We start from the raw sequence: 24,731 nt of genomic DNA on the forward strand, positions 1-24,731 counted from the left end.
TCGATTTCGGATTTATTGCATAGCAGAAGATGCCCCAATTGGCAAACTATGTTCTTGCTCTTCTGGCGAAACTTGGTGACCAAGTCCGAATTACGGAGCAATCAAGAAGCTTTACTATCATATAACTAAAGTCAAACAAAGTAGTAAGAATGGCCAAAGTTCGGTACTTGGGTCCCAAGAAAGAAACTCAGAACATAAATATCCGCAAAACCTAATTGGTAATATCCGAAAGTAAATTCAAGAGATACACGACTTGTTTATAAACGTGCTAATCCCCTCTTCCTTCTACACTTTGAAGTCATGGAATGGTGCAGCCACTGCTTGAGCTATGTCGACCCGGGTCATGCCGTCACCAAGAGCATGAAGCATGTACTCCGGTGAGTTGTTTCTCTCCATCTTTGATCGAAACATCGCCCGAAACGGACCTTTTGATTTGCTTCTCTTCCTAAGGGAGTTGCGTTACCGTTGCAGGCAATGCCCGTGGTGTGGAAAGATTCTATCTGATTGCGAGATTGAAGTCCCCGGCACGAGCAAGAGGAGATCCATGGCGATCGGGGAGAAAAGCAGGCGAACTCGCGAGGCGAAACTTCGCAAGACCGATGCCGACGGGGTGTCTTAGCCTCGAAGGAAGGGGAGAGTACCAAAAATCCATTCTTGATACCACCGAGGGATGAGAGATCTCTGTATACGTTTCGACACAAATTTCGGCCTTCGAATACCCGTATGTAAATAAAGGCTGTCTCATTATTTGATTTTGAAACTCAAGTTATACAGAGTGCAGAAAATATTTACCAGAAGAGGTATGACAGGGGAGCCTGAATGTGAATGGGGGTGTTCTTAGAATTTAGTTCCGACGGCGTATTCATAAGACTGGAGGGAACGAATTGAGACATGGGTCGGTGCTCCATCGGCGGCACAGGTCTCAATCGCGTTGGAAAGGAAAATTACCTACGCGACCAGCCAAAAGCCACACGGGTCGTTCAAACTTCAAAGGGATAAGGAAAAACTATATGAAAAGTCTCAAATCTATTACAGATCAATTCGATTTTAAATATTTCAATTGCGCAAATTTAATTCTAAATATTCGAAAGAATTTGTTAATTCAAACATAAATCTTTTAATAGTATTAATTTAATTCTAAAATTTTTTAAACAATTTATCAATTTAATCCTAAACGTTTTAGTGATTTCTCAAATTAATCCTTTAGGTAAATTTAGCCAAAAATCGCTTAGACGTGACGATCTAATCAGCGCCCGACCATCCTACTTAATCCATGTGCCTTTTTTACTATATATATATATTTCCATTTTTTAAAATTGATGTGAAAGTTCAATGGGATCTCCAAAAAAAAAACTCGGTTATGAATTTGGTGCATTGAAAACTAGAGCTATGAAGGTGGTCACAGAGTCAAATATTTGGTATTTATACTTTCACAAAAACAAAAAGGAAGGAAGAGAATCCTGCTAGTCAACTGGGCAAAGGGCTATATTTGACTCTTGCCACCGGAGATAATTTATGAGTGCAAAAGCAGTGGCCAATGTGACGAAGCAGCAACAAGAGCTCAGTCGCCTAGGTTCCCGAGGCAACAGATCCGTATAGATAGATAGATATTCACCGGACTTTACATCGAGAAAATGCATAACGCAGAAAAGAACGCAACGGCTCATGTGACGGAGGTCTCGAATGATGGAAGGGATGCCTCCAAGCCCTCCAAAACTGAGAGCTAGTCCGTTCATCCATGACTGAGAAGTTCCTTTAACTGGAGGTGGTTTCCAAGCTTGAAGGATCAAATGGTGTGGCAAGAATGGTTTCCACATCTCCAATGTCGATTCAGAGCCAACTTTCCCATTGTCAACCAAAATCGCTCGTATGCAGAGAGGAAGCTCCGACTTCAAGCAGTACAAAAGTTGCGTGAGCAGCGACTGTTCTCCCAGCCTGACATAGTCAAACATCGAGTTAATTGTTTGTGTCTACAACTGCATATATCCATGCCTATGTGGGTGTTTGAAACACGTAAAACATTCGCGTCTGAAACATGACTCAAAATTACAAGCCATGACGACCGACATGAACCTAGTGCTTAATATTTCTCAAGTGTTTTCCTTAACTTTCACAATGTCCTTAGAAATAGCATCAGCAATATTTACCCAGGTCAACTATGCGTAAGAAGCCTGCGAAGGGAACCCGCAACCCCACGCTTTCTTCCCTGCACAATTAGAAATGGTCAGTTCTCAGCCATCTCCCTCATTCATCTTCAGTATAAGTGGTTCACCTTATCATTATTAAATAGGTCTTCTGCCATGGCTTCCATCTGTTTCCTCTTCTTTTCTTCCCTGACTGATTCCTCCAGTTGTTCATTTCCGTAGTCTGATTCCCTACACCACAAAATATGAATTATGCGAGGATTAATGTGATATAGGCCTTGACAAGGCAAGCGGCTAAAATTTATTAAGGGCAAGGTACTTACTTGTAGGGAAACTTTGAAAATGGAACAAGATTGTCAAAACTATTCCCCGATGGAGTATTTTTCTAGAATCAAATTGCAGCACAAAATTAGGCACATGCATACCCAAAATCCAGCAAACCAAATCTGCCACAAAATGCCAACATATGCCTAACTTGCAACTTGCTGTGGGAAGGAAAAGATAGTACTGGCAACTACAAATATTGTCACTTTTATAAGCCAAGACAGGGCCAACAAACTTTTATTCCGTCAGGAATGTGCAAAGCAACATAAGGTGCCCAACTATGAATAAACCACTAGGTTGTAATTAAGATCACAAACAGCATAAATGGCAACAAAATACACAACTTAGAATCTCCACTTGCTGCATAGATTGGAAACCGTACCTAACTTGAAAATTAAATAGTAGAGGCATAAATGAATCGGAGTATGAATACCTTTCTAAAGCATTTAAAGTTTACTCCAGAGCCATCCACAGAGCTTATTGCAGGTAAAGTAGTGCGCCTGACTATTAAATCCTGGCTATAGATAATATCTGAAGATCCTTCAGCAGACTCATCAGTTCTGTCACTTTTGATCACAATGTTGTTGTTGATGCACTCGCGCATAGCATGGTCATCTTCTGATACAGCTACAACACAATTTCTGGAAGCCTTTCCTGAATCTTTAGGCATGGTTGGTTTTTCTAGATGAACAGGCGAAGTTGGATGCATTGATGTGGCAGTTCTGTCACATTTAGCCACAATGTCGTCGCAGCTGTACTTATTTCCCACAGCATCGTCATTTTCTGAGTCAGCTACAACACCATTTGGGGAAGCTTTTCCTGAATGGTTAAGCACAGCGTGTTTCTCTAGATGAACAGGGGAAGCAACATGCATCGACGTAGCAGTTTCATCGTCCGCCTCTGAGTCAGCTACCACTGTCTCGTCCGTAGAGCAGGAAGACGAAACAATCACTGGAAAAAGGACAGAATTGACCATTAATGCATACTATGACTCAGAAGTGGCAAAGAATTTCACACTAAAACAAAATTATTCATTGTTTGATATTCTGTCTCATGAGTAGTGACTAGTTGTTCCATATAGCAGCATACAAACCCTCCCCAGACTTTAGATATAACAATGTTACTGCACGACCAAGCGCAACTACACAGATATCCATAGCTGTCAGTCTCCTATCTCAAATCTCACGAAACATGGTCAGGGACACAAGGTACCTGGAAACAGTCCTGTGCATCTTTCTATTGTTTTGATGAAATAGGGATGAGTGCACTGGATGTCCTAAAACTTGTTACGAAAATGCGATTGAATCCTAAAACTTTTAAAAAGTGCAATCAAATCCTAACACTTGTCAAGTTGGTGCAATCGAATCCCACAACTTCTTAACATTTTCCGTTTGTCAAGTGGGGCGGAATTAATGGAAGGACTTCATTCCACCAACTTGACAAGTTTTAGGACTTGATTGCACTTTTTGAAAGTTTTATGACTCAATTGCACCATCGTGACAAGTTTTAAGACTTCCGGTACACTTATCCTGATAAAATATTAATTAATAGGTACAACGAACAGCAGAATGGACTTACATAATTGGAGTACTACGGATAGCATAAAATTGAATGCCTCAACATATCGAGTTCAGCAGAATATCTTTTATAGTTTATGTAGCTTATCAACAAAACGGTAGAACGCCTTCCCCCACAATTATAGATATTTCATAGTTATCTTTTCAAATTGAAAGCTTTGTGAAATTAGCAAGTCACCTTTCCAAGCAGCGATAAAACTTTATCCACTGAATGGCATAACAAATTAAGAATTTGAATTTCATTCATATGGAAGACAATGGTTCCTCCTAAGTTTCTAGCTGTATTTCAGATTTACTTCTTTGGGCTATTGTTTGCCAATCTTATCTAGCATCTCTTCAACTACTTGGGATGGCTTGACATAGTAGATCAGACAGCCCAGGAAACCCTGAATTTTGTGGGAAACATCAATTTGGTACTTTCTAACAGTCTAAACTCTGCATCAGAGGTCAACGAGGAGTTTCAACCAAAGGATATTGAAAGAACTTCTAAAATCTGTTCAATCACTTTCTCTTTCTTCTCGGCTCTTATCAAGAGCCCAGTAGCTCACAAGATTGAGCCCACTGAATTCTGTCCTGTTAAAATCACACAATTTGTATTCAGAGCCATTGGCAACATTAAAGTTAGCCCACCAGCCTTCCCATGTTCAGCTTTTATGGTAATTTTCCAAGGAAAAATAATATACACTAAAGTAATGCTAACTGATAAGGGTGTCGGCTGATGTCAACAAATTGTGTAAATATATACCAATATAGACGGATAAGTAGTTTGAGTGCGTAATAGTGCATTTCTTTTGACATTGTATCGTCAAATTATTATTCAAAGGCCTTACCAGCTGGTGATATAAGTGAGGAAGTGTCCAGATGCCCAGACAAAACAGCGCAGACCAAATCCAGTTCATTAACTCTAAACAATAAACTGACTTTGCTGGAGCGACTATCAACAGTTCTTCTAGGCATAACATACACAACTTGCTTATTCTCAAACTCCGATGCCTACAATACAAGCAAAAGGCGTGTATGAAACATGTCAGCAGGAACTTGGGCATGGAAAATACAGAAAACAGCAAGTGCTATAATCACAGGTAACAAGATCTTATTCCTGCTACATCAATCATGCTATTTAACAGGAAAAGTTTTCTCTTGCTAGGTATGTTTGCTCAGATGGACTTTCAGAATGTGTGCAGTGGAATTCAGTTGGGGCAGCTGCCCTCACTGGAGCTGAACTCAACCTAATTACACAAATTATTTTCCTCACACGGAGCTAATGATTCATTACTTGGAGGCTTTGATCACATTAAACTATGATGATTCCATGCACAGCAAAGTTTGAGAAGTCAAATGTGATATAATAATAATAAGGTTTTAAACTTCAACCCTTTAGCATACTTTTTATGTAGCAACTTCTTTATGATCTCAAATATGAAATTTTGCAGCCTTAAATATCTCTAGTGGAAAACATGAGTAACAAAATATCCACATCAATTTAGTGTATACTCTGGCTGGATGTCCTAGCTCCATCCTTGCTGGAGTTGACAATTGAATGCTTTGTAGATCTTTTAATGGAAAAGTTAAATATTGGTAGATGGATGTCAGAAGCAATATCTTCACAGACAGCTTGAACTTCCAAAAGTAATTGTTACCATGACATGTATTTGCTTGTAAATGGCTAGATAAGTTCCATTTAACTTAACAATACCGGGACCCAGATAGTGACAGCATCTAAATGTGATAGTTACACAAACACAATGAATACCATTAGAGATGGCATGCTACCTATGTAGTTCTCACCACCCACAAGCAGATTATTAGAAGCTTTCGGTTTACTAACAAGTGGACAATATCTAGCGGATGAAATACATACTTGGCTAGAAAAATGAAATTCATTCACCGAAATAATCTTTGCACCAGCTACGCCCAACAGCATCTGCAGTCTATCTCCAAACTTATACTGCACATTGAGAATAAAAGATGACTTCAATATCACATTGAGGTCATCAAGTTCTTGATAGTTTAATATGGTAAAATGGTCATCTGCATTCCTTAACACATTCATGGTCATGCTTTTGACTAGTCCGAGTTGGTAAATGCCTAGATACATCAATCAGATACACAAGCGTTAACTAAATATATGAACTCCAACCATATCACACGACCCATTTGGATAAACAGGAAACGCAATAAAGATAACTCCTTTTTCCGAGTTAAAACAATTAATTGACATGAAACAATCCAATTGCTAGAATATCCACAAGGTGCAAAATGAAATGGCATCAACAGATGAAATAGTGGCTTGAATATCTCAGCTTACATATTGCAAAACATTAGACTTGAATTCTTCGCCAATCATGTTAAAGGCAGAACGATCACATACAATGAACATTAAGAAACTGAAACACTAATTTGAAGTCAATTTCATGTTGTATTCCTGGGTCAAAGTAGTCACCTCTATTTCACGCCTTGGAATCAGTGCCAATAAGAATGAGTTGATGGAACTATTTTAGCATGTCTAAGCACGGATGAAGCTAGACTGCGTTGCCAGTGGGTGCAATAATATAATGATGATAATTTATCTTAGCTGGATTAAATTTTCCTTTTTCATACATTGGAAAAGCATAAAAGCATAGAACTATGTCAAATTCTAGCAAAATTAACAAACAAGACACGTATGTGAAGCATAGTACAAGTTACATAAGTCAAAGCTAACAAGAATTATATTTAGTGGGGCCAAAGGTAAAAAAACATGCGGACAACCTTTTTTTTCTTTGTAAAAATACACAAAATCCGTAAAGAAGAATAAACCCAGTGGGGGCAAGTGCCCAAATTATAATATTGAGGGGCCATCCCTGTTTCTAAGTCCAAACTACAAATGGAAGTATGGGCCATATTTTTCAATGGAACAATTACAAGCAACAAAGTTGAACGGACAAATAAATTGAGATCGAGACCTGAAAGTATTTATAAGTGGTTAAAGGATAATGAAGTACCATTTGCGTTGGTTCCAATAAGAAAGTATATCCCCCCAAACAAGTCTCACGAGTTTTAGGTTCGGCGACTTTGACTGATGCTCCTTCAGCTACTATTGTTGGAAGGTGGCTGATCGGAAATGAACATTGTGGTTATTCAAATGAGATGCATGTACATAGAATTATATTGGGGAAGGCCAGGTGCAATCAAGCTAGAGTGGAATAAACTTACGAAGTGTAGCTAGGGATCTCATTCAGGACCTTTTTTTCTGCAAGATACTAAAATGAAGCATTGATCAGAGACTTGCAGAAACAATTTTGACAGGCGAAATATCTAAGACATTTAGATTCTTGTTAAAGATAATCCACCATCAGGCCTATATCCTATTCCTATGGCACTTGTATGATTGAACAAGTGCAGACCAGTTTTCGACTCCGGTTGACATCTGACAGTTGATGTTTCAATAAAAACAGTTTGTATTATTCAAATAGAGTGATGCTACATACCAAAAGCAAGAAAATGCACTTAGGCGAGAAAGGTCGGAAAAAGATTAAAGCCTCAATTTCCCAAAAGAAAATTGTATGTAATTAAGGACAGTAGTAATATATAAAGGACTGTGGGATTGGAAAAAAAAGAAGAAGAAGAAGAAAAGCGGTCTGGGGTCAATCCAGAAAGCAAATAAAATATAGGAGATGGAGGGCAAAAACCTTTACTAAAAAGTAAACAGAAAACCAGAGATGGATCCACCAAACAGCTAGCTACATAAACCAAAGAACTAGAGATGGATCCATATTACCAATAACAGATAATGATAGAGAAACCTTAGACCATGAGAAATATGTGAATGCACATGAGACTGATCACAATTAGTGTTACTATTGTGAAGACCTTAGATGAATCCAAGTAGGTTTGTCAAATTAAATCCACAAAGAAAATAGAAAATCATCAAAAACTAGACTGCCAAGTGACAAGCAGAAAGAAGTCCTCGGAGATGTTTAATATAATTATACCTCAAGCCAGCTACTCAGCACGAAATGTTTCTTAGCCACAACTGCATCAAGAAGGCTTTCCTCAACTTGTATGAAGTGATCAACAAGGACATGTGTGCAATCTCTACAGTTCTCAGTTACCAGACCACCTGCTTCAGATAGTTAAACATGAGACTGTAACTCTAAATGAAAATATCTTGGTAACCAATTGAACATCTTTTTTACTTTAAATTAACGTAGTAGAAGGCAAAAAAACCATCTAGATAAGCAATCTCTATAGTCCAAACCATATGCAGAATGAACAAAAGGTCATTCTTATGGACATGATCAAATCTACATAAAGAGAAGCGCAGCCGGTAAATGATCTATGATGCAGAGACAACTAAGATACCTATACATGGATATAAACTGAAAAGGGCCACTCTCACTTAATAATCTGAAAATATGAAAAGCGCAACCACAGTATCAGAAGGAACAGTGAGACTCTCATATCTTCAAACTCAAACAAAACTCCTATGAGTTTTCTGGGTTACGGATTCACCAGTTGGCTAGATACTTCAGGAACTACTGGCTAGCTTCAATGCTATTTGTTCAGTCCAGATATGCACCAACAGAAACACCGTATACAGCAAGGGACCATCCAAGAATGCTGGAATCACCACTATTTCTCAAGTCAATAATATGAAGCAATCCTATGTACAAACACAAAATATATATATATATATAGAGAGAGAGAGAGAGAGAGAGAGAGAGAGAGACCAAGCATTTCAACTTGTGCAAGTTACCGTGTTCACCAAATGACATCTCATTATTCATGACTTCATTGCTGCATTGCATTCCCTTGCTAAAATTATGCATGGGTTGTGTCCACAAACAAAAGCAATGGACTACAATTCTAAACGCACAGTGGATATTTTTTATCACTCCTCAACCTTTTGCAACTTCAAAAGAAGTTAATAAAAGCATCCAGAAATTATAAAGAAAGCAAATCAATATGACAGACAAGCCTACATCATAAAGCAAACCAACTAGCTTATGGAATTCAAAAAGAGAAAAGAAGAGCTGACCGATTGATGATACTTTTTCTTCCAGAAAGTGAAATGATGAGGGAGATTCCGAGCAGACGACATAAAATACAAGCGGGACAAAACAAAACCTGCCAGATTTCAAAAGACATAATCAACTAAATGTTGCTGAAGAAATCATCACTTTCAACAGTGTCAATCTTGAGCTTCCAAATACTAATCCATAACCTTAACGTAAAAGACTACGCAAAAGCAAATGTTATTCAATTTGAAATGGTAACAGACCAAATTTTCTTACCAGCAAAAAAGATTAAAGTTACCTGTAGATTGCATTGCCAGTTCCAAAAGAAACCATATCGCAATCTTTTAAAGTCGCTTCCTTGTTAGGAAACTCATGAACCTTTTCCGGGGAGCCAAGATGTTTGTTGATAAAAGTACCATATTTCGAGCAATCTCTTATCAGGACCTTTGCAGAAGAGGCGGAAGACTCGATTGCCAAGGGACTCGTGTTAGTCATTGCAGCAACAGTTATCTCCGCATGAATCCTCGAAACTCCTTTGTCCTTGTTGATAATTATGTCGCAACCTGTAATAACAGCAAGGGGAAAAAATCACGACCACAAAACTCAGAACCAGCCAACAGACATTTTCAGAGTTATGGCCCCCCATTCTTCCATGAAGATAGGATTTTTAGCGCCGACATTCAGATGCGATGCTTATATATATGCATGATTGCCAATGTTACACAGCTTAGCCGAATGTTAGTTCGTGTTTCTCAACAAACAGAATGGTCCCCTTGAGAAAACGGTGCATATGCAGATCGCACACGAAAATAATCAATACCAAACCGGCATACTCAGAGGCATTTTCAAGAATTAGATTCACAGCACATACCCTTTCGGCCCACTTTATAAGTCCCCTTACTGAAGACATAGTACTTCTCTTCACCTGCCTCGCGATCAGATATACACACAACGCTCGTCAGAAACAATTCGGCCATGAAAATTCAAAATCAAAGCTCGAACACATCGCTGATAGCGCGAGCGATTGTCTATGTCATCGCACTCGAAGTACAAAGCCTGTTTTAACAGAGAGTGACTAGTCTCCGAGGTTCGCACACTGGGAGTGCCTCCACGCACGAACTAGAAACGTGTTACCTGAGAGTGAATCCGCGGGGAAAAGTCCCCACACCATTTTTCTCTTTCTTTTTTCGACGTGCCTACGGGCAAGCAATGCTTCGAAAATCGAAACAGAGACGCCAAGGTAGGCGAAGACGTCGGTGAAATCCGGGCAGAATCGGAGGCTCCGGAGAGATTCGGGTCGGGTGTCGCAACCCCGCTGAGAACGCACCGAGCACGAGAGCTTAGGACCTGGCCACCCTCACGGCGTACGATGAACGAGTTCGCCGCTCGCCGTCGCTATCGCTGTCAGCTGCATTCTCGAGCAGTTCAAGACTCCCGGTGTCACGGCTGAATCACCTGAAATTTGGCAAGAATTTCGGACCACACCTCGAATTTCAAAATATTACAGGGGAGGCCTCCAAGTTAATCAACTTTTTCAATTTCATCCCTCCATCCCCATTCTATGAAAGCATGAAATTCAAAATGATCTAATGATCTCGGGAAATAGGAGCCGGCCAGACAGCAAGGTAAAACAATAATCAACCAAGTTTTTTTTTATAGCTGATCAGTCTCATTGATTATTTCAAAATTTGACCTTCTACTTTGGACCATCTTCCAGCGTCACATCAGCTCAAACTCATCATAATTGAACACAGAGGGAGTTGATTGTAAAAAATTCCAATGAGTGAAGAGCTTGATCGTGTATTTTTCTTGTTTTAAGAAGGAATAATTGCACATATAGTGTTAGGAAATTTAGAGAATGAATGGGAATAAATGGCATCGGATTTTGAGACGTGATAATATTCTTTTTTAAGAGATTATTTGCCTCACAATTACAACAAAAAATCCTCTATAATATAACAAAGTCTTGGATTAAGAATATCATATAACAATTCTGATATTTTCTCAAAGAACTGTAAAAGTGAAACAATTGAAAAGAAAACGAAAATGGAAATGGAAATTTAAATTGTGGATTAAACACATTAATTTATAGTGAAAACCTTTGAATACAAACAACCGCTCAAACTCAAAGGTTAAGAAATTGTATCCGAATAAACATAACCTTCTAAAAGCTAAACGGTTGTGTCCTCAAAAACACGATCTTGCAAAAGTTGCATCCCTTTTAAAGTAATGGCTAATAAGTAACAACAAAGTGAGAGAAAACATCCGTTAATAAAGCACAACTCAGTGGAAGAAGACAGCTCCTCTTTTATTTCACAAACAAACTATCAAATAGTTTATAAATTTTGTTTCAATTTGCAATATTGCGATCCATGAACTTTATCTTAATATGCAATTATGCTCTTGAATTTTTAATTTATTTAATATGATTCTTAAAATTTTAATAATTATTCAATTTAGCTCATGAATTATAATGAAAATGATCAAAATTGTTCATCAACTTTTGTTAAATGTTCTTTTGCAGAACTTTCTACAATTGCAAGAAAAGAAAAGCCTAAGAAAAAGATTTAACCGGGGGATGAGAGCGGAATCACCTGAAACCGTGCCTTTTCCGATTATCCTGCAACCGGTGTCAAGTCCGCCCTATAAATGCCACCATTGATGGCCGCCTGAATAGACCAAACTCGAACGAAAGAGACGGAGCGAAGCCCATAGAGAGCTCGCTTTCTGCTTCGACTCTCTCTCTCTCTGCGCGATTCGTCTTCCTCAAGTCTCTGGTTGCAGCTTCTCGAAACTCCAAAAAATGGAGCCTCTGCAATCTCACCGCGTCGAAATGCTGAGCATCGCCGTCGCCGTCGTCGTCGTCGGAGCTGGTACCGCCTACTATTTCTACCTCCAGAAGAAACCTAAAGGTACGTCCTGCGGGATCTGATCCACGTCTCTGGTTCACGTGCTGTTCCCGTGCTCGTTGGCTGTTTGTATTTCCTTTTCTTTTTTTCCGGCTTCTTCGGAGATTAGGATTCATTTGGCGTCCTTCGATCCGACTGACTTAAGCATTTGGAATGTGTCAGGCTGTCTTGATCCCGAGAACTTCAAGGAGTTTCAGCTTGTCAAGAGGACGCAGCTCAACCGCAATGTCGCTAAGTTTAGATTCGCTCTTCCTACTCCGAGTTCAGTCTTGGGGCTTCCGATTGGACAGCATATGAGTTGCAGGTTTCAGCTCGTTGACCTTTTCGGTTGGTTGATTAGGATAAGTTCGCGATGCGTGGCTTATGTTTGGTTTCTGTATGTGTTTGTGGAGTTGCGCGCAAGGATATTATAAGGCATTGATTATAGAATTTTTTATGTTTTTGCATAACAGAGGAAAGGATAGTGTCGGTGAAGAAGTTATAAAGCCTTACACTCCGACCACTTTGGATTCTGATGTTGGATGCTTTGAGCTAGTTATCAAGGTTTGGGCCGAATCAATTAGCTCGGAGGCAGATGTGGTTCCTTTCTTTCCCTCCTTTTCCACACATTCATAACATCGCACGTTTTTTTTTCTTTTCTTTGTGATTAGATGTATCCCCAAGGAAGGATGTCCCACCATTTCCGGGAAATGCGTGAAGGTGATCACTTGGCTGTGAAGGGGCCTAAGGTAAATTTTTAAGCGAATTTAGTTCAGAAAATAGGTTGTTTTCATTTGCCGAATCAATTTCAGAATATAGTTTGTTTCCGATTGTTGATGGTTTCAGGCTGTAGGCAAGTGAAGAATCTTTTGGATTTTTTTCAATTCTCTATGCATTAATGTAAAGCAGGATGGGAGTTGGCGTACTAGTTTGGTAGCTAGAGATAATTTTCTTAGTAGCCACAAAAATTTGAATATCATACTCGCTTTACCGATTTCTCCTCAGGGAGTTAAGAGGAGTTTCTTTCAATTGCCTTTGAGGTCATACGCTAAAGACTATGGGCCTTTAGCAGAAGACCATTCACTACGACTTAGAATTTATGTCCTGGCAAAGCACATGTTTTGGGCTAACAACAAAAGCACCAAAGAAGAGATTATAAATTTTAGACCGTGTATAACTTTTTGCTTCAGGATTGCATTCCTAATAGCTATGCTTCCTTAGATGGCTAGCTTGCTCCTTCATGAAAGCTGTTTGTGTCAAGTTTGTGTCAAGCCTCTTGAATTACATGATCGCTTTATCAAAATAAATATGAGTTTGGATGTGTTGTTCACTGCTCTCGTTAGAGATAACGCATGGTAAACATTTTACATTTCTGACACAGTTGTAGTATGCCTGTGGCCCATTGGGTTGAATATATCTGAATGCTCATCTTTTTAGCTGCACACCACGTGTTAAGACAAGATTTTTCATATTGATGATTGTACACAATGCAGCATAAATAAATTAATGAAACTCATAAAGAGTCCTAGTTACTGTTCCTTTCGAAGATGACGAGTCCACTGCTGATTCTTTTTGCCAAAGTCTGATGCTCGAAAATCAAAGTGTAACAGAAGTTTTTATCTGCTGGTGATAGTCATAATAGATTTATTTTCGGTGTACTTTTATTGTTTTCTTAGGGTCGCTTCAAGTATCAACCTGGCCAAGTGAGGGCTTTTGGGATGCTCGCTGGAGGTACTGGCATTACTCCAATGTTTCAGGTGTGTATGTAGGATGACAAATTTGGGCAGTACGCAGATAGTTTTCCTATCTGATGGTATGATACTGAATGCCAAAAGATTTGGTTTTTATGATTGCCACTATTTTCCTTGGATGCACTTAGGTCGCCAGAGCCATATTAGAAAATCCTCATGACAAGACCAAGATTCACCTCATTTATGCCAATGTCACATACGAGGACATCCTTTTGAAGGTCGTAGTCTCTATCTCTCTCTCTCTCTGCGATTTTATTAAATTGAACTTTTTTCGATCTTTGGCGTGAACAATATCTGGTCTTCATCTTGAATTGGAATCAGAGGCATTGGTCATAAAGTTGAATAGTAGTAATAGGCATTAATTTTCTGTCGGAGACATCTTTTTGAATGCGTGATTCAGCTTCATACGGTAGTAAAGTTTTACTTTGAGGGTATCATTTCAGAAATCATTTCTTTCAAGTTTTAGCAACCTAGGCCATAACTGATGGCTGTAATATCAGAACCATTTTGGGCAACCCTTTTGTCATTTCATTTGCTTTCGATTTGAATTGGTGTTATTGAACCTAGCCTTTGTGCAAACAAAGTGCTCAGAGAGCCACAAGACAGATGGGTTATACCAGTGGCTTGTATCATCAAGGGCCTAGCACATTATTTATTTCAGGAAATAATCTTTCATTGCTGATCTCTCTTTTGCTTGCACACGATCTGCCAATTGATATGTATCTAAAGAGTACCTCACTAAATATGAATTGCATGAGATCATCTAATCTTAGTATATTAAGGTGGGTCAATAACATTAGCAACACGTTTTGCAGGAAGAGCTGGATAATTTTGCCCAGAGTTTTCCTGATCAGTTCCATGTCTATTATGTCTTGAATCAGGTTTTGTGCCTCTCTATTTATTTGGTTAATCTTTTGGTTTTCCTTTTGTCCTTTCTTGGCATGCATCTAGCCAAAGAGTGCATTCTCTCTAATAGATATGACAACTTGGGGCCTAAACTTCTAATTCCTAGTTCCGTCCGACATGAATCAGAACTATCTTTCCAGATGTTGTTTGATGGATTTTCTGGTCTCCTTAAGCCATGAATAACACTGTACGATACTTTTGACCAAAAAGAGAACAGAAGAAAAACTCAGGACAGACAATTTGGTAGCAGAAGTATTTTACAAAAGATGTATCTTCACTCTGCTACCACAGTTCTGCATATTCTGGTGCCTATAATAAGCAAATTCAGACTTGTACTTTGTTGATCAGACCATTCACATTCTTGACGCTACTGCTTTAGTCATGAAATCATTCACTTTGCATGTGCTGTTGCAGCCGCCAGAAATATGGGACGGTGGCGTTGGTTTCGTATCTAAAGAGATGATTCAAATTCACTGCCCTGCACCAGCCAGTGACATTCAGGTGTTGAGGTGCGGACCACCACCGATGACCAAAGCGATGGCTGCTTACCTCGATGAGCTTGAATACACATCCAAGATGCAGTTCAAGTTTTAGGTACACGGCACTCCACCACTCCATCTGTTTGTAGCGTCAAAGCCTATTACAAGATTCATCTCAGGTTGATCATCGATTAGGTTATGGACTGCATGATAGCATTGCTGAAGTTGGCTCAGTACTTCAGCAATTAAAAATTCTTGTCTTGTTGATGCAGTCTTCCAGTGATTAACTTTCATCGTTCTTAAAGCAGTGTTTCCGTTAACCCGTGGCAACTCGGGCACCCTTGTGGGAAATCCTCTTTACGCTTATTTTGGAGAACTTTTGGATTATGGAATAAAGAGATCCTTATCTTACAGTTCATGTACGGGCATATTTACCAACTACTTAGCACATATCTCACTTGCAAAGCGCATTGAACCCAAGACACTGCTTCCTCAACCTTGCCCTGGCTTCTCCAAGTTCTGAAACGTAACATGAACATGAACGTGATTTCCTATCATGTTCTGTGAGGCACGACAGTGATGGAGACAATGGTGCGTGTTTAGTACTTCTCCAAAAAGATGGACTTCACAAGTGGGAGGCTGTCTATACAATCTATAACCCCATTGCCAAAATTTAGCATTTCCCAACTTTGGAGTTTGATTAGATACAGAAATCCATGGTTTTTTTTTTTTTTGAAATAAATAACAGAGAATGATTTGGTCAATATTTGTTTGCTAAACTAGTCGGATTGGAAGAGTTTCCCACCAATAAAAAATAATACCGCTTGAAAAGCTCATTGCCACTGATAGATCAACCTCTAGTCATCGGTCGTAGTCGTAGCCACCTGCCAAGGACTGGCATCAACCAAAACAGATAAAACTCCAACATGGATTTTCAGTAAATCTTTTGTATTTAAGGTAGAATAAAAAGTTTCAAGATTCTCAATATGGATGGGATACCAATGAAGTGGTATTTATTGAGGGAGAGAGAGAGAGAGAGAGAGAGAGAGAGGAGCAAGGAATTGAAGCAAAAACTTTTATATATACTCGTTCATAATCACAAAATCGGGCTGACACCAATAAATGAGTGCAGATCCTTATATTTTTTTCTGACTTTGGACGAACTTTCTGCTTTGTCCCCGGTAGCAATTTCCGATGCATTGTTCGACGCAGCACCCTGCTCTGCTTATGTCCTCTCTTGATCAATCCCTCCATAAGAATGTACAGACTTGAGAAATAAAAAAGACTAACTAGTTACCTAGGCACGCGTGTTACTATATAGCGTCCCTTCTCCAGATCATATATTGTCTTTAACTGTGGTTTTTGCCATTGCGAAACGAGAAATGCGGCAAGTACAACTATCAAAAGTACAGCAAATAATGAAAAGTACGTGACCGACTCATTTCCAACAATTTCCCCGAAGTTATCGGATTCATATGCAACAGTGTCCTGCATTGTCAGGACCGCATAAGCTCCGAGAGTCCAGTCAACTGGAATGCTTCCAGTTCTATTTGCAGAATGAACCCTGTGATTAATTAAGTCAAGTTGGAACATCAAACGCTATACACGAGGAACTCATAAATTGCACATTTACACATGTACTGTTGCACACAAACTTCTATTGCAGCCAACTTCTACGAGAAAGGACCTCATAAGATGAAGAGAAAAAGTCCCGCCTACTGTGTCACATATGATGGAGAAAGAGGAACTGACAGAAAACATCCTATCAGAGATATGGTCCTCGGCAAGGAACATGAATCCCAAGTAAAGGCCAACAAGGAAAAACTATCACAAAGGTGGGAAACACTTCTTGAACTTGGATTGACAATGAGAGCGCAGGCTAAGAACACAATCTGCAAACGAAGTACTAAAAGATAGCACATCCGAAGTACATTACATCTTAGTTGTTGACCCGCAAGATCTAGTTTTCAGTTTCGAAATGAAAGGTTTTTCTACGTTCGTGGTCGAACAGAAATATGGAGCAATCCAGTTTGGAAGAATAGAGCAACCACACCTTTTTTCATCAAATGGAATTCCGAGACTGTCATGCAGTAGAGCCACAACATAAGCTGAAGAGAAACAATATCTGGACAAATCCAGGTCTTCCATGCTATTTCGCTTGTTGCTCAATTTGTCCCAATCATCATCACCACAATAACGGTCACCAGCTAGCCTCAAGTCAAGCAAACCCTCCCTAGAGAACATCCCAAAAAACTGTAGAAGGTTCAATATTGGGATGGATGGCTAACTTATAACTCGAGCGAAATAATTAAGCAGAGTCTATCAATTAAATATAGAAGCAATATTAAAGAAAGTTATCAAACGCACACATCTGTATCAATATATTATAGTATATTTTGCCGGGTTACCCTAGTGAAAGGTAAGAGAGCATGAGAGTAACCATGACCCTGGATCCATCACTTGATCGCTTCTCAATGAATTTGAACTCGGTAGGTTAATATACTTGCATGACGTCTTCCCATTTCTTTCTGATTTGCTTATGTGTGCTTACTACATAATTAAAAACTAAATAGACTTGCATTCGGAGTGAGATGTGAAATTTCATACACCAATCATTAAAACAAGAAGCAGAGGACATGTAGTTGCATCTTTACTCTGCTATTCTACAGAAAACAATGGTATCTTTGCAATGGATTACTGCTCGAAACTGGAGTTCAGGCAACAATATTAAACTTAGCAAGTGCTGCACATTACCTTGCGGCTCACTTCATCTTGAAAAGGATGATTTCAGATTTCTTGCACAGGATTTGCAAAATACTTGCTTTTTTTTTTCTCTCTCTCTCTCTCTCTCTCTCTCTCTCTCTCTCTCTCTCTCTCTCTCTCTATATATCTATATATATATATATATATATTGCATGAAATTCATTGGACAATATGGCTAGCACCAAAAAGCAAGGTTTTAAGAGACTACAATCTTTCTTCGACTCGTCATTTAAAATGCATCTATGAACAGTTGGAGAGGTTTGACCATGACTCGGTAACCACAAACCTTACTCTTAATTGGGACAGCCAAATGCACAATCATGATGTTACCTTTTACTGCACTGTCAACATCATAGCTTTCACGCATGGCAGTTTTACCCTAACATATTTATTCCACTCAGGCAATTGCTCCATTCTGACCAGAGGTCACAGAATAAGTCTTGTCGGATACAAGAAGAATGCTCCACGTTCTCACCCTCCCAAAAGTGGTTCCGAAACCTCAAGCTCTGAGGAAATCCCATTCAAGTATACACCTTTTCGTTCAAACATACACAAGCACATACACTTGTATTACGGCTTTCTGTTTGCTTCCTATGAGTTACACTTAGCAATGAAGAAACTCAAGTTGACTGAATTATTCGAGACTCGTTTACTAAACACGACACTTTTTTACATACCTCAGATGTATAATAGAATCTTTCCAGTGGAATTGCACTGCCCTGCAGATTCCCAACAGAAGAAAGGAGAAATTTGCAGGGTGGGTGAGAGCATTTATCTGCATCCAGAAAATGAAATGGACACTTGAAAATCGTACTGTTTACAAAATCATTTGCAGGAAGAACAATATACCAGCACAAAATAAATAAATAAATAAATAAGTCAATGGAATATGTGTAACTATACAATTGATTGTTCCATCTTTTTATTTGAGTCATCTCAAATAGTCTAATTAAATAATTATATGACAACAACATTCTTCTAGAGAAGTTAAAAAACACAAATGTTTAGACCTTTAGGTTAGGAGATAAGAGGGCACGGCACCTTTTCTTGTTCTCAAAAGTGCCAAGGCATCATTTTTGCAGGCGGAATAGTTTCCAGCAGGATATGATGCAAGAGACTTTGTATCTCTCACTTTTGATGTCACCCCATATCCTTTGGGAAGGCACGGGTTCATAACATGTTTATCATTTGAACTTGAAGCTGCATGGCAAATAAAACATCTTCATTTTCAACAGCAAAGTAAAGAATGACATTATTAAGTCAGTGAGAATCTTAATCACACAGAAGCATTGATATCCCAAGAATATACATACATAGATGTTCATCCTCGTCACAGAAAAACCAAAAACATACTGGTTATGTATTATTAAAACTATTCTTTGAATCAGGAATGCAGAAAATAATTGTAAGATGTACAGTAATGCAAGAAAAATTGAACATTTTCAATAAGGCAGTGGTATTTGTTTTGATGAGCAGCCATCTTTCCGGGAAACAAGAAAAATTTATGGGAAATTGGGAAATATCTCATCCCAGTCTGCATCCTCTTCAACTAACCACCAGTCACAGTAGCCATCTTCAAATGGATTCTTCAAATTTCAAACTAATTCAAAACAGTATGAAGCCGGCTGCTCTGCGAGAGAAATATATGTTTCATCAACTCACCAGTTCTCCGCTCCCTAGGACTGTGAAGTTCATTATAAGATCGCCAAGCATCATCCTGCATAAAAATAATCATTTGCAGTCAGGTAACTTCAACTGCATCTTCAGATCAAAGAATGACATACAGCAGTAACCAATCAAGTTAAAGGTTACAGAGGGGAAGAGAGAGAGAAGAGGGAGAGAGAGAGATATAACACTAATGTCCACTTCCATCCACATCAATAGGAAGCTTCGGCACAACAAGAAGAAACAGAAAACCAAGGTTACTTAGCTCTGAGGATCACCTTTTAAACCAAAGTTTTCACAGTGGACTGGAAACTATAACAGGTTTCGCCTCAACATATCAATATCCTGCCATAACTGTCACCAATGCAAATTGTCCACCTCAACGTTCCTAAGTAATACTAGGTCACTTTAAACATGACTATGAACTATCAATAATTCAATGACAACACTGCTCCCGCAGTGTCTGTCTCATCTCTAACTTCACATTTATACCTTTTCTTCACCCTGTTTAACCTGTACTCTTGAATGTATGTTGTAAAAGCTGGATCAAATGGGATCAGATTGCTAGCAATGCCTATTTGGGCATCTCCACAGCCAGTACTTCTCAAAAAACCTAATCATGATTTTGGTTGCTTAAAATTAGAAAAAGCAATGAGGGCAGTGTAGAAGAGTAGTACTGAATACTGATCCATTACTTCCCAAAGCATAAAGGAGACACAGAATCGAGATATGAGGACAAATATCTAAAGAAAATGTAGGCAAAGAATAGCAAAATATTGGACGTTACATGGAAACACCTGACCAAATTGTTGCAAGCTTAGCGTGTAGAGATTGTAGGTAGTTCCACCCAATTTGACAACTCGGGAAGTTTGTATTTGAGTTGTTTCTCTAGGAGCAAATGTAACCTGTAAGTACCAGTGAACTACTTAAAACAAAAGTCATCCATATTCAGATATCCAGCAGACAACACATGTATGCATGCTCTTTGCTAGAATTATGATCCATCATTATATAGCTCATAAATGCCAAAGATCAGATAATCACTAGATTGGCAGAAAGAAGCCCTGGATGGTCCACAATTGATTATATTAGCTTATATCTAAACATCTCCAGAGGGCAGAGTAGCAAGAATTTGTAGCTCATTTTCAAAAAGGCAGTTCAATTTCAAATGAACTGCCGAATAACCTTTCAAAGGGGGAAACCTCTTACAATGCACATTGCAACAGGCAATGCAGGTAAAAAGAAAATTCATTCTATAGGAAATATTGCTTCAAGGAGATTCAAAAGTTTTCATTTGTCCATGGTTAACGGACTTGCCTTATTGACTCATCTTTGTTCGATCAATTGGGAGAATATGCTGAAAGGTCAAAACTTAAAAGCGAGTTTGAAAAGCTATATCGAGTTTCTGAAGTATAATTCAAGTTGTGTTTGTGAGTTAGTATAGGACCCTAATTTTACATTGCATACAGCTGCGTCAAGGAGGCAGCTTTTCTTTGCTGCTTATCCATCTGAGCCATAAATGGAGTTTTTTAAGAGAGTAACCAAAGAATTCAACAACATGCGTCGCCTACAAGAAACTGGTCTACTGTAGTATTTCTGCCTCATTGTGCAGCACCTTCCTATGAAAAAGGTCCTTGTCAGAAAGATGCTATCGAGAATCAACAAGACGCATCTCCATATACCAACCTTGCATAGAATGCAAATGCCAACTTTCACTCGAAGAGATAATGAAATCAGAAAAAGTTAATAGGCACAACCTCCAAAGAACGGCCACCGAGTTCAACTGTCCCGGTGGTATCTTCAGATTCACTTCCCAAGGAGCCAAGAATGTAATTTACAGCAACCCAAGCAAAAATCCCTTCATCTTCCCCTACATCCACATCATTTTCCATGACCAATGTTAAAATTCCAATAGGAAAGGCACCAATACTAATCGTTTATTCAGAAGAAAAGTCAATGGATTACTACGTAAATCACCAATCTACATTGCTTTGGACAGTGTATACTAAAATGTATAACAGAAAGGATTGGGAGAACCCCATTCATTCAAACCAATACCTCACGAAGAAGATAATTAGAGCCAAAGGAAATCACATAAGCACAAGAAGATTACCTTGGCTTAACGTCACCACAACTCTAAGGACATTCGCAATTCCAGATAACAATATGAGAAACTCAAAGCAACTCCAAACAGGTCTCACTTCAGCTAATTGGATTTTAGGATTATACTAAGTCTAAGAAATAAGAAAGCTAGAATAGAGATTGCTACCGCTCTTTGGTTCCCAAACTTCAGCAAAAGAACTTCGTAATAAGAAACAATAAGTTCACACATTCATAATTTCCAGCAGCGAATATCAGCCAAAACATTCCGAAGCATGGAAATCAAATAATCAAATCAGCAACCTGTGATCACTTGCGCCCACTCATCTCTAAACATGAATCCAGACTTCCTCAGAACTCGCCTACACGACTCCACTATCCGCCCTCTCACCCCCAAACTCAACCCCTCCAAACCCCCGCTCACCGCCAAGACAGCTTTAGTCCTCGCCCTGTCCTTCTTCCGCACCCGCCGCTTGGCAAACTCGATCAGCTCGGAGATCGACCGGCCCGCGCCCTCCGGGTCATCCGCGAAACCCGCCAACCCGGGCCGGACCTTCATGGACTCGTTCCCCGATCCGTCGACGGCCGCCACGGACGGGAACGCCCCCTCGTTGAAGAACTCGAAGACGCGGATGCGGGAGCCGGAGGGGGCGGCGTCGATGACGAGGCCGCGGAACCTGGGGTTCGGATCGGCGAACTTGGAGGAGTTGTGGATGCTAAGGGCGGTGGTGAAGATGTAGTAGAGGAAGGGGGCGATGCACAGGGAGGCCGCGAGGACGAGGAACCTGGGGCGAGACTTGGGGTGAGGCTGGGGAGGGAAGGGAGGAGGGAAGGAGTGCATGCGAGGGTGGAGCTGAGTGCGGTGAGGAGGGATGTGCGAAGATGAAGACGAAGCTCTGGACTGCAGATTTGAGGAGTCCATGGAACCAGCGCCTGTAGGGCGATCTCTCACATTTCAATGGAGGTCTCGTCGCACGGATTGGGAAGTTGCAGATCGGCGGTGGAAATGCAGCGTCCCATCTCCGGACAGTGGAGGGAGAGAGAGAGACGGAGATGAGTGGGAGTTGGGAGTTTCGGCAATGAGCCGGACCCTGAGATCCCATGCGCAGGAAAAGCCCGAAACGTTTGCGGTTGTGGATCTAAACCACAGGCCCGACAATTAGACGGGTCGGATGCTTCGGCATGGGAAATCGGAGTTGGATGGGATTTGTGAGTCCGACATATCGATTTCTTGATTTCGCCAAAAACGCGATGGGGTGAGCATTCTCGCCGCCCATTTCCTTCTTCTTTCCCGATAAAACGCTCATATTTGCATTTATTTTAGCACACAAAATCGAAGGGATAAAACAGTAAAAGAACATTTTTTCAGCCGCATGTTAACTTTAAGACCTTGGTCACTTCCATTGATCTTCTCAACTTCCCCACATTTTTTGCCCAAACTAATTTCCGAAGTTGTTTTGTTAATAGTGCGAAGCTTCTTCATAAGAGATGATCGTCGGGGAAACTGGAGGAACCAGTGAACTAAAAGAAGAGATGAAACACCATCTCCTCCTCCTTCCGACTACGCGGCCGCCTTCAGACGCCGCATTTCGCGGCCCATTATCTTGCACCTGACCAAGGTCGCCGCCGTGTTCGCCGCCATCTTCACGTCCTCCCACCGGTCGCCCTCCACCAACCTCTTGTACATGTAGCTCTCCAGCGACACTCTCTGCACGTACTCGCCCCCGCACAGCTCCACCATCGCCTCCCTCCCCCAGTTGCTCCCGTAGAACACCTTCTCCAGCAGATCCAGCACCCGATACGTGGCCACGTACCTGTCGTCCCACTCTCTCAAGTACTCTCTCCTCAAGTCCTCCTCGCCCACCATTCTCGCCCCTCCTTCCGACGCCCTCACGATACCTTCCCCGCACATCCTCCCCGATTTCGCCGCGAAGTAGATCCCCTCGCCGGAGCACTTCGTCACGTAGCCCGCCGCGTCTCCGACGAGCGCCACCCGTCCCCTGACCCGGACCGGCCGCGGGTGCTCCGGGATCGGGTGGGCCTCCACCTTGATGACCTCTCCGCCCTCGATCTTCGGCCTCACTCGCTCCCTGATCCCCCTCTGGTAGGCCCTGATCTCGCGCTTGGACCGGACCGTGCCGGTCCCGACCGCCACGTGGTCGCACTTCGGGAAGACCCAGGCGTAGAAGTCCGGCGACACGTCGTCTCCCAAATACATCTCGGCCAGGTTCTCGTAGTATTTCATTTTCTCGTCCGGGAGCCTGATCCTCTCCTGGAACGCGATGGCATACGAGTAGTGTCCGGCGCCGATGGACTTTGCGACGCGGCTGTTGGCGCCGTCGGCCCCCACCACGACGTCGACGGCGAGGCTCCGTTTCGAGCCGCCGCTCGTGTAGTGTACGACGTACGGCGAGGCAGAGGAGCGAGGGAGTTCCAGATCCGTCACGAGGCCGGTGATGAGCTCCGCGCCACGGGACTCCGCACGCGCGCGGAGGAAGGAGTCGAGGACCTCGCGGCGGAGCATGGCGATGAACTCGTGCGGCCTCAGGGTCTTGCCGAAGTCGACGGTGAGGTTCGACGGCGAGATAATCTTCATCTCGGTGACGCGGCGGTCGACGAGACTGGACGGGAGGTCGAACTCGTCGAGCATGCAGAGGGGGATGGCACCACCGCAAGGCTTGGCGGCGGAGGGGCTGCGCTCGAAGAGGAAGGTCTCCACGCCGCCGGAGGACAAGGACTCGGCGGCGGAGGATCCGGCGGGTCCACCGCCGATGACCGCAGCGCGGAGCTTGCGGCCAGGGAGGGGCCGGTTCTTCAAGGCGGCGATGGTGAAGGGGCGTGGGGAAGGGTTCGTCGGGGTCTTGCGCGGTTGTTGGTTGTGGAGGTGGAGGGAGGTGAAATGGTAGTGAAGAGATTGGGAAGCCATTGATGGGATGGGGGTTTTGGCTAGGGTTTAGATTAGAGAGTGAGCGCCGACTGGATTAGTGAAGAGGAGCAAGGGCAAAATCGGAAATAACTTAGAGAGCCGTGCTTAGTGAGAAAACTGAAAGGGACAGACAAAGAAAATGTTGCCGAACGAGGCGGTCTTCACTCTTCACAACGTTATTCTTGTCGGACTCTTTTTGCGGTTAGCA

At 41.2% G+C, this 24,731-nt stretch overlaps 4 protein-coding genes across 7 annotated transcripts; 1 reads left to right on the forward strand and 3 right to left on the reverse strand.

The window, feature by feature from the left end:
• Nucleotides 1-1,403: 1,403 nt before the first annotated feature.
• Nucleotides 1,404-10,495, reverse strand: LOC115734229 (nijmegen breakage syndrome 1 protein). Of its 3 annotated transcripts, XM_030664890.2 has the most exons (14): nucleotides 10,180-10,495; nucleotides 9,917-9,970; nucleotides 9,344-9,608; nucleotides 9,066-9,154; nucleotides 8,020-8,147; nucleotides 7,241-7,287; nucleotides 7,030-7,138; nucleotides 5,907-5,993; nucleotides 4,876-5,038; nucleotides 2,902-3,419; nucleotides 2,468-2,529; nucleotides 2,273-2,375; nucleotides 2,148-2,206; nucleotides 1,404-1,960 (listed from the first exon to the last, which is right to left on the reverse strand). In XM_030664890.2, exons 1-13 carry the CDS (start codon nucleotides 10,214-10,216, stop codon nucleotides 2,153-2,155), a joined length of 1,716 nt encoding a protein of 571 aa, XP_030520750.2. In that variant the 5' UTR covers nucleotides 10,217-10,495; the 3' UTR covers nucleotides 1,404-1,960; nucleotides 2,148-2,152. The 3 variants fall into 3 exon arrangements, 2 of the variants coding, with proteins under 2 accessions (XP_030520750.2, XP_030520749.2); XM_030664889.2 differs by having other exon boundaries at nucleotides 1,404-2,206; XR_007198633.1 differs by lacking the exon at nucleotides 2,468-2,529 and having other exon boundaries at nucleotides 1,404-2,206.
• A 1,257-nt stretch (nucleotides 10,496-11,752) lies between these two features.
• On the forward strand, nucleotides 11,753-15,487 carry LOC115734231 (NADH--cytochrome b5 reductase 1-like). The gene is made up of 9 exons (XM_048280077.1): nucleotides 11,753-11,798; nucleotides 11,841-11,957; nucleotides 12,117-12,258; nucleotides 12,407-12,497; nucleotides 12,605-12,682; nucleotides 13,610-13,690; nucleotides 13,813-13,902; nucleotides 14,500-14,565; nucleotides 15,005-15,487. Exons 2-9 carry the CDS (start codon nucleotides 11,849-11,851, stop codon nucleotides 15,182-15,184), a joined length of 837 nt encoding a protein of 278 aa, XP_048136034.1. The 5' UTR covers nucleotides 11,753-11,798; nucleotides 11,841-11,848; the 3' UTR covers nucleotides 15,185-15,487.
• A 616-nt stretch (nucleotides 15,488-16,103) lies between these two features.
• Nucleotides 16,104-22,673, reverse strand: LOC115734230 (probable apyrase 6). Of its 2 annotated transcripts, none has more exons than XM_048280075.1 (8): nucleotides 21,901-22,673; nucleotides 21,255-21,367; nucleotides 20,295-20,402; nucleotides 19,495-19,549; nucleotides 18,874-19,032; nucleotides 18,510-18,607; nucleotides 17,123-17,322; nucleotides 16,104-16,615 (listed from the first exon to the last, which is right to left on the reverse strand). In XM_048280075.1, exons 1-8 carry the CDS (start codon nucleotides 22,517-22,519, stop codon nucleotides 16,363-16,365), a joined length of 1,605 nt encoding a protein of 534 aa, XP_048136032.1. In that variant the 5' UTR covers nucleotides 22,520-22,673; the 3' UTR covers nucleotides 16,104-16,362. The 2 variants fall into 2 exon arrangements, with proteins under 2 accessions (XP_048136032.1, XP_030520752.2); XM_030664892.2 differs by having other exon boundaries at nucleotides 16,105-16,633.
• A 257-nt stretch (nucleotides 22,674-22,930) lies between these two features.
• On the reverse strand, nucleotides 22,931-24,681 carry LOC115734559 (geranylgeranyl diphosphate reductase, chloroplastic-like). Its single transcript, XM_048280076.1, has 2 exons — nucleotides 23,106-24,681; nucleotides 22,931-23,054 (listed from the first exon to the last, which is right to left on the reverse strand). The coding sequence occupies exon 1, from the start codon at nucleotides 24,521-24,523 to the stop codon at nucleotides 23,159-23,161; it is 1,365 nt and encodes a 454-aa protein (XP_048136033.1). The 5' UTR covers nucleotides 24,524-24,681; the 3' UTR covers nucleotides 22,931-23,054; nucleotides 23,106-23,158.
• Between the last annotated feature and the right edge of the window lie 50 nt (nucleotides 24,682-24,731).

This window comes from Rhodamnia argentea, chromosome 6 (genome assembly GCF_020921035.1).
Source record: "Rhodamnia argentea isolate NSW1041297 chromosome 6, ASM2092103v1, whole genome shotgun sequence".
Lineage (NCBI taxonomy): Eukaryota > Viridiplantae > Streptophyta > Magnoliopsida > Myrtales > Myrtaceae > Rhodamnia > Rhodamnia argentea.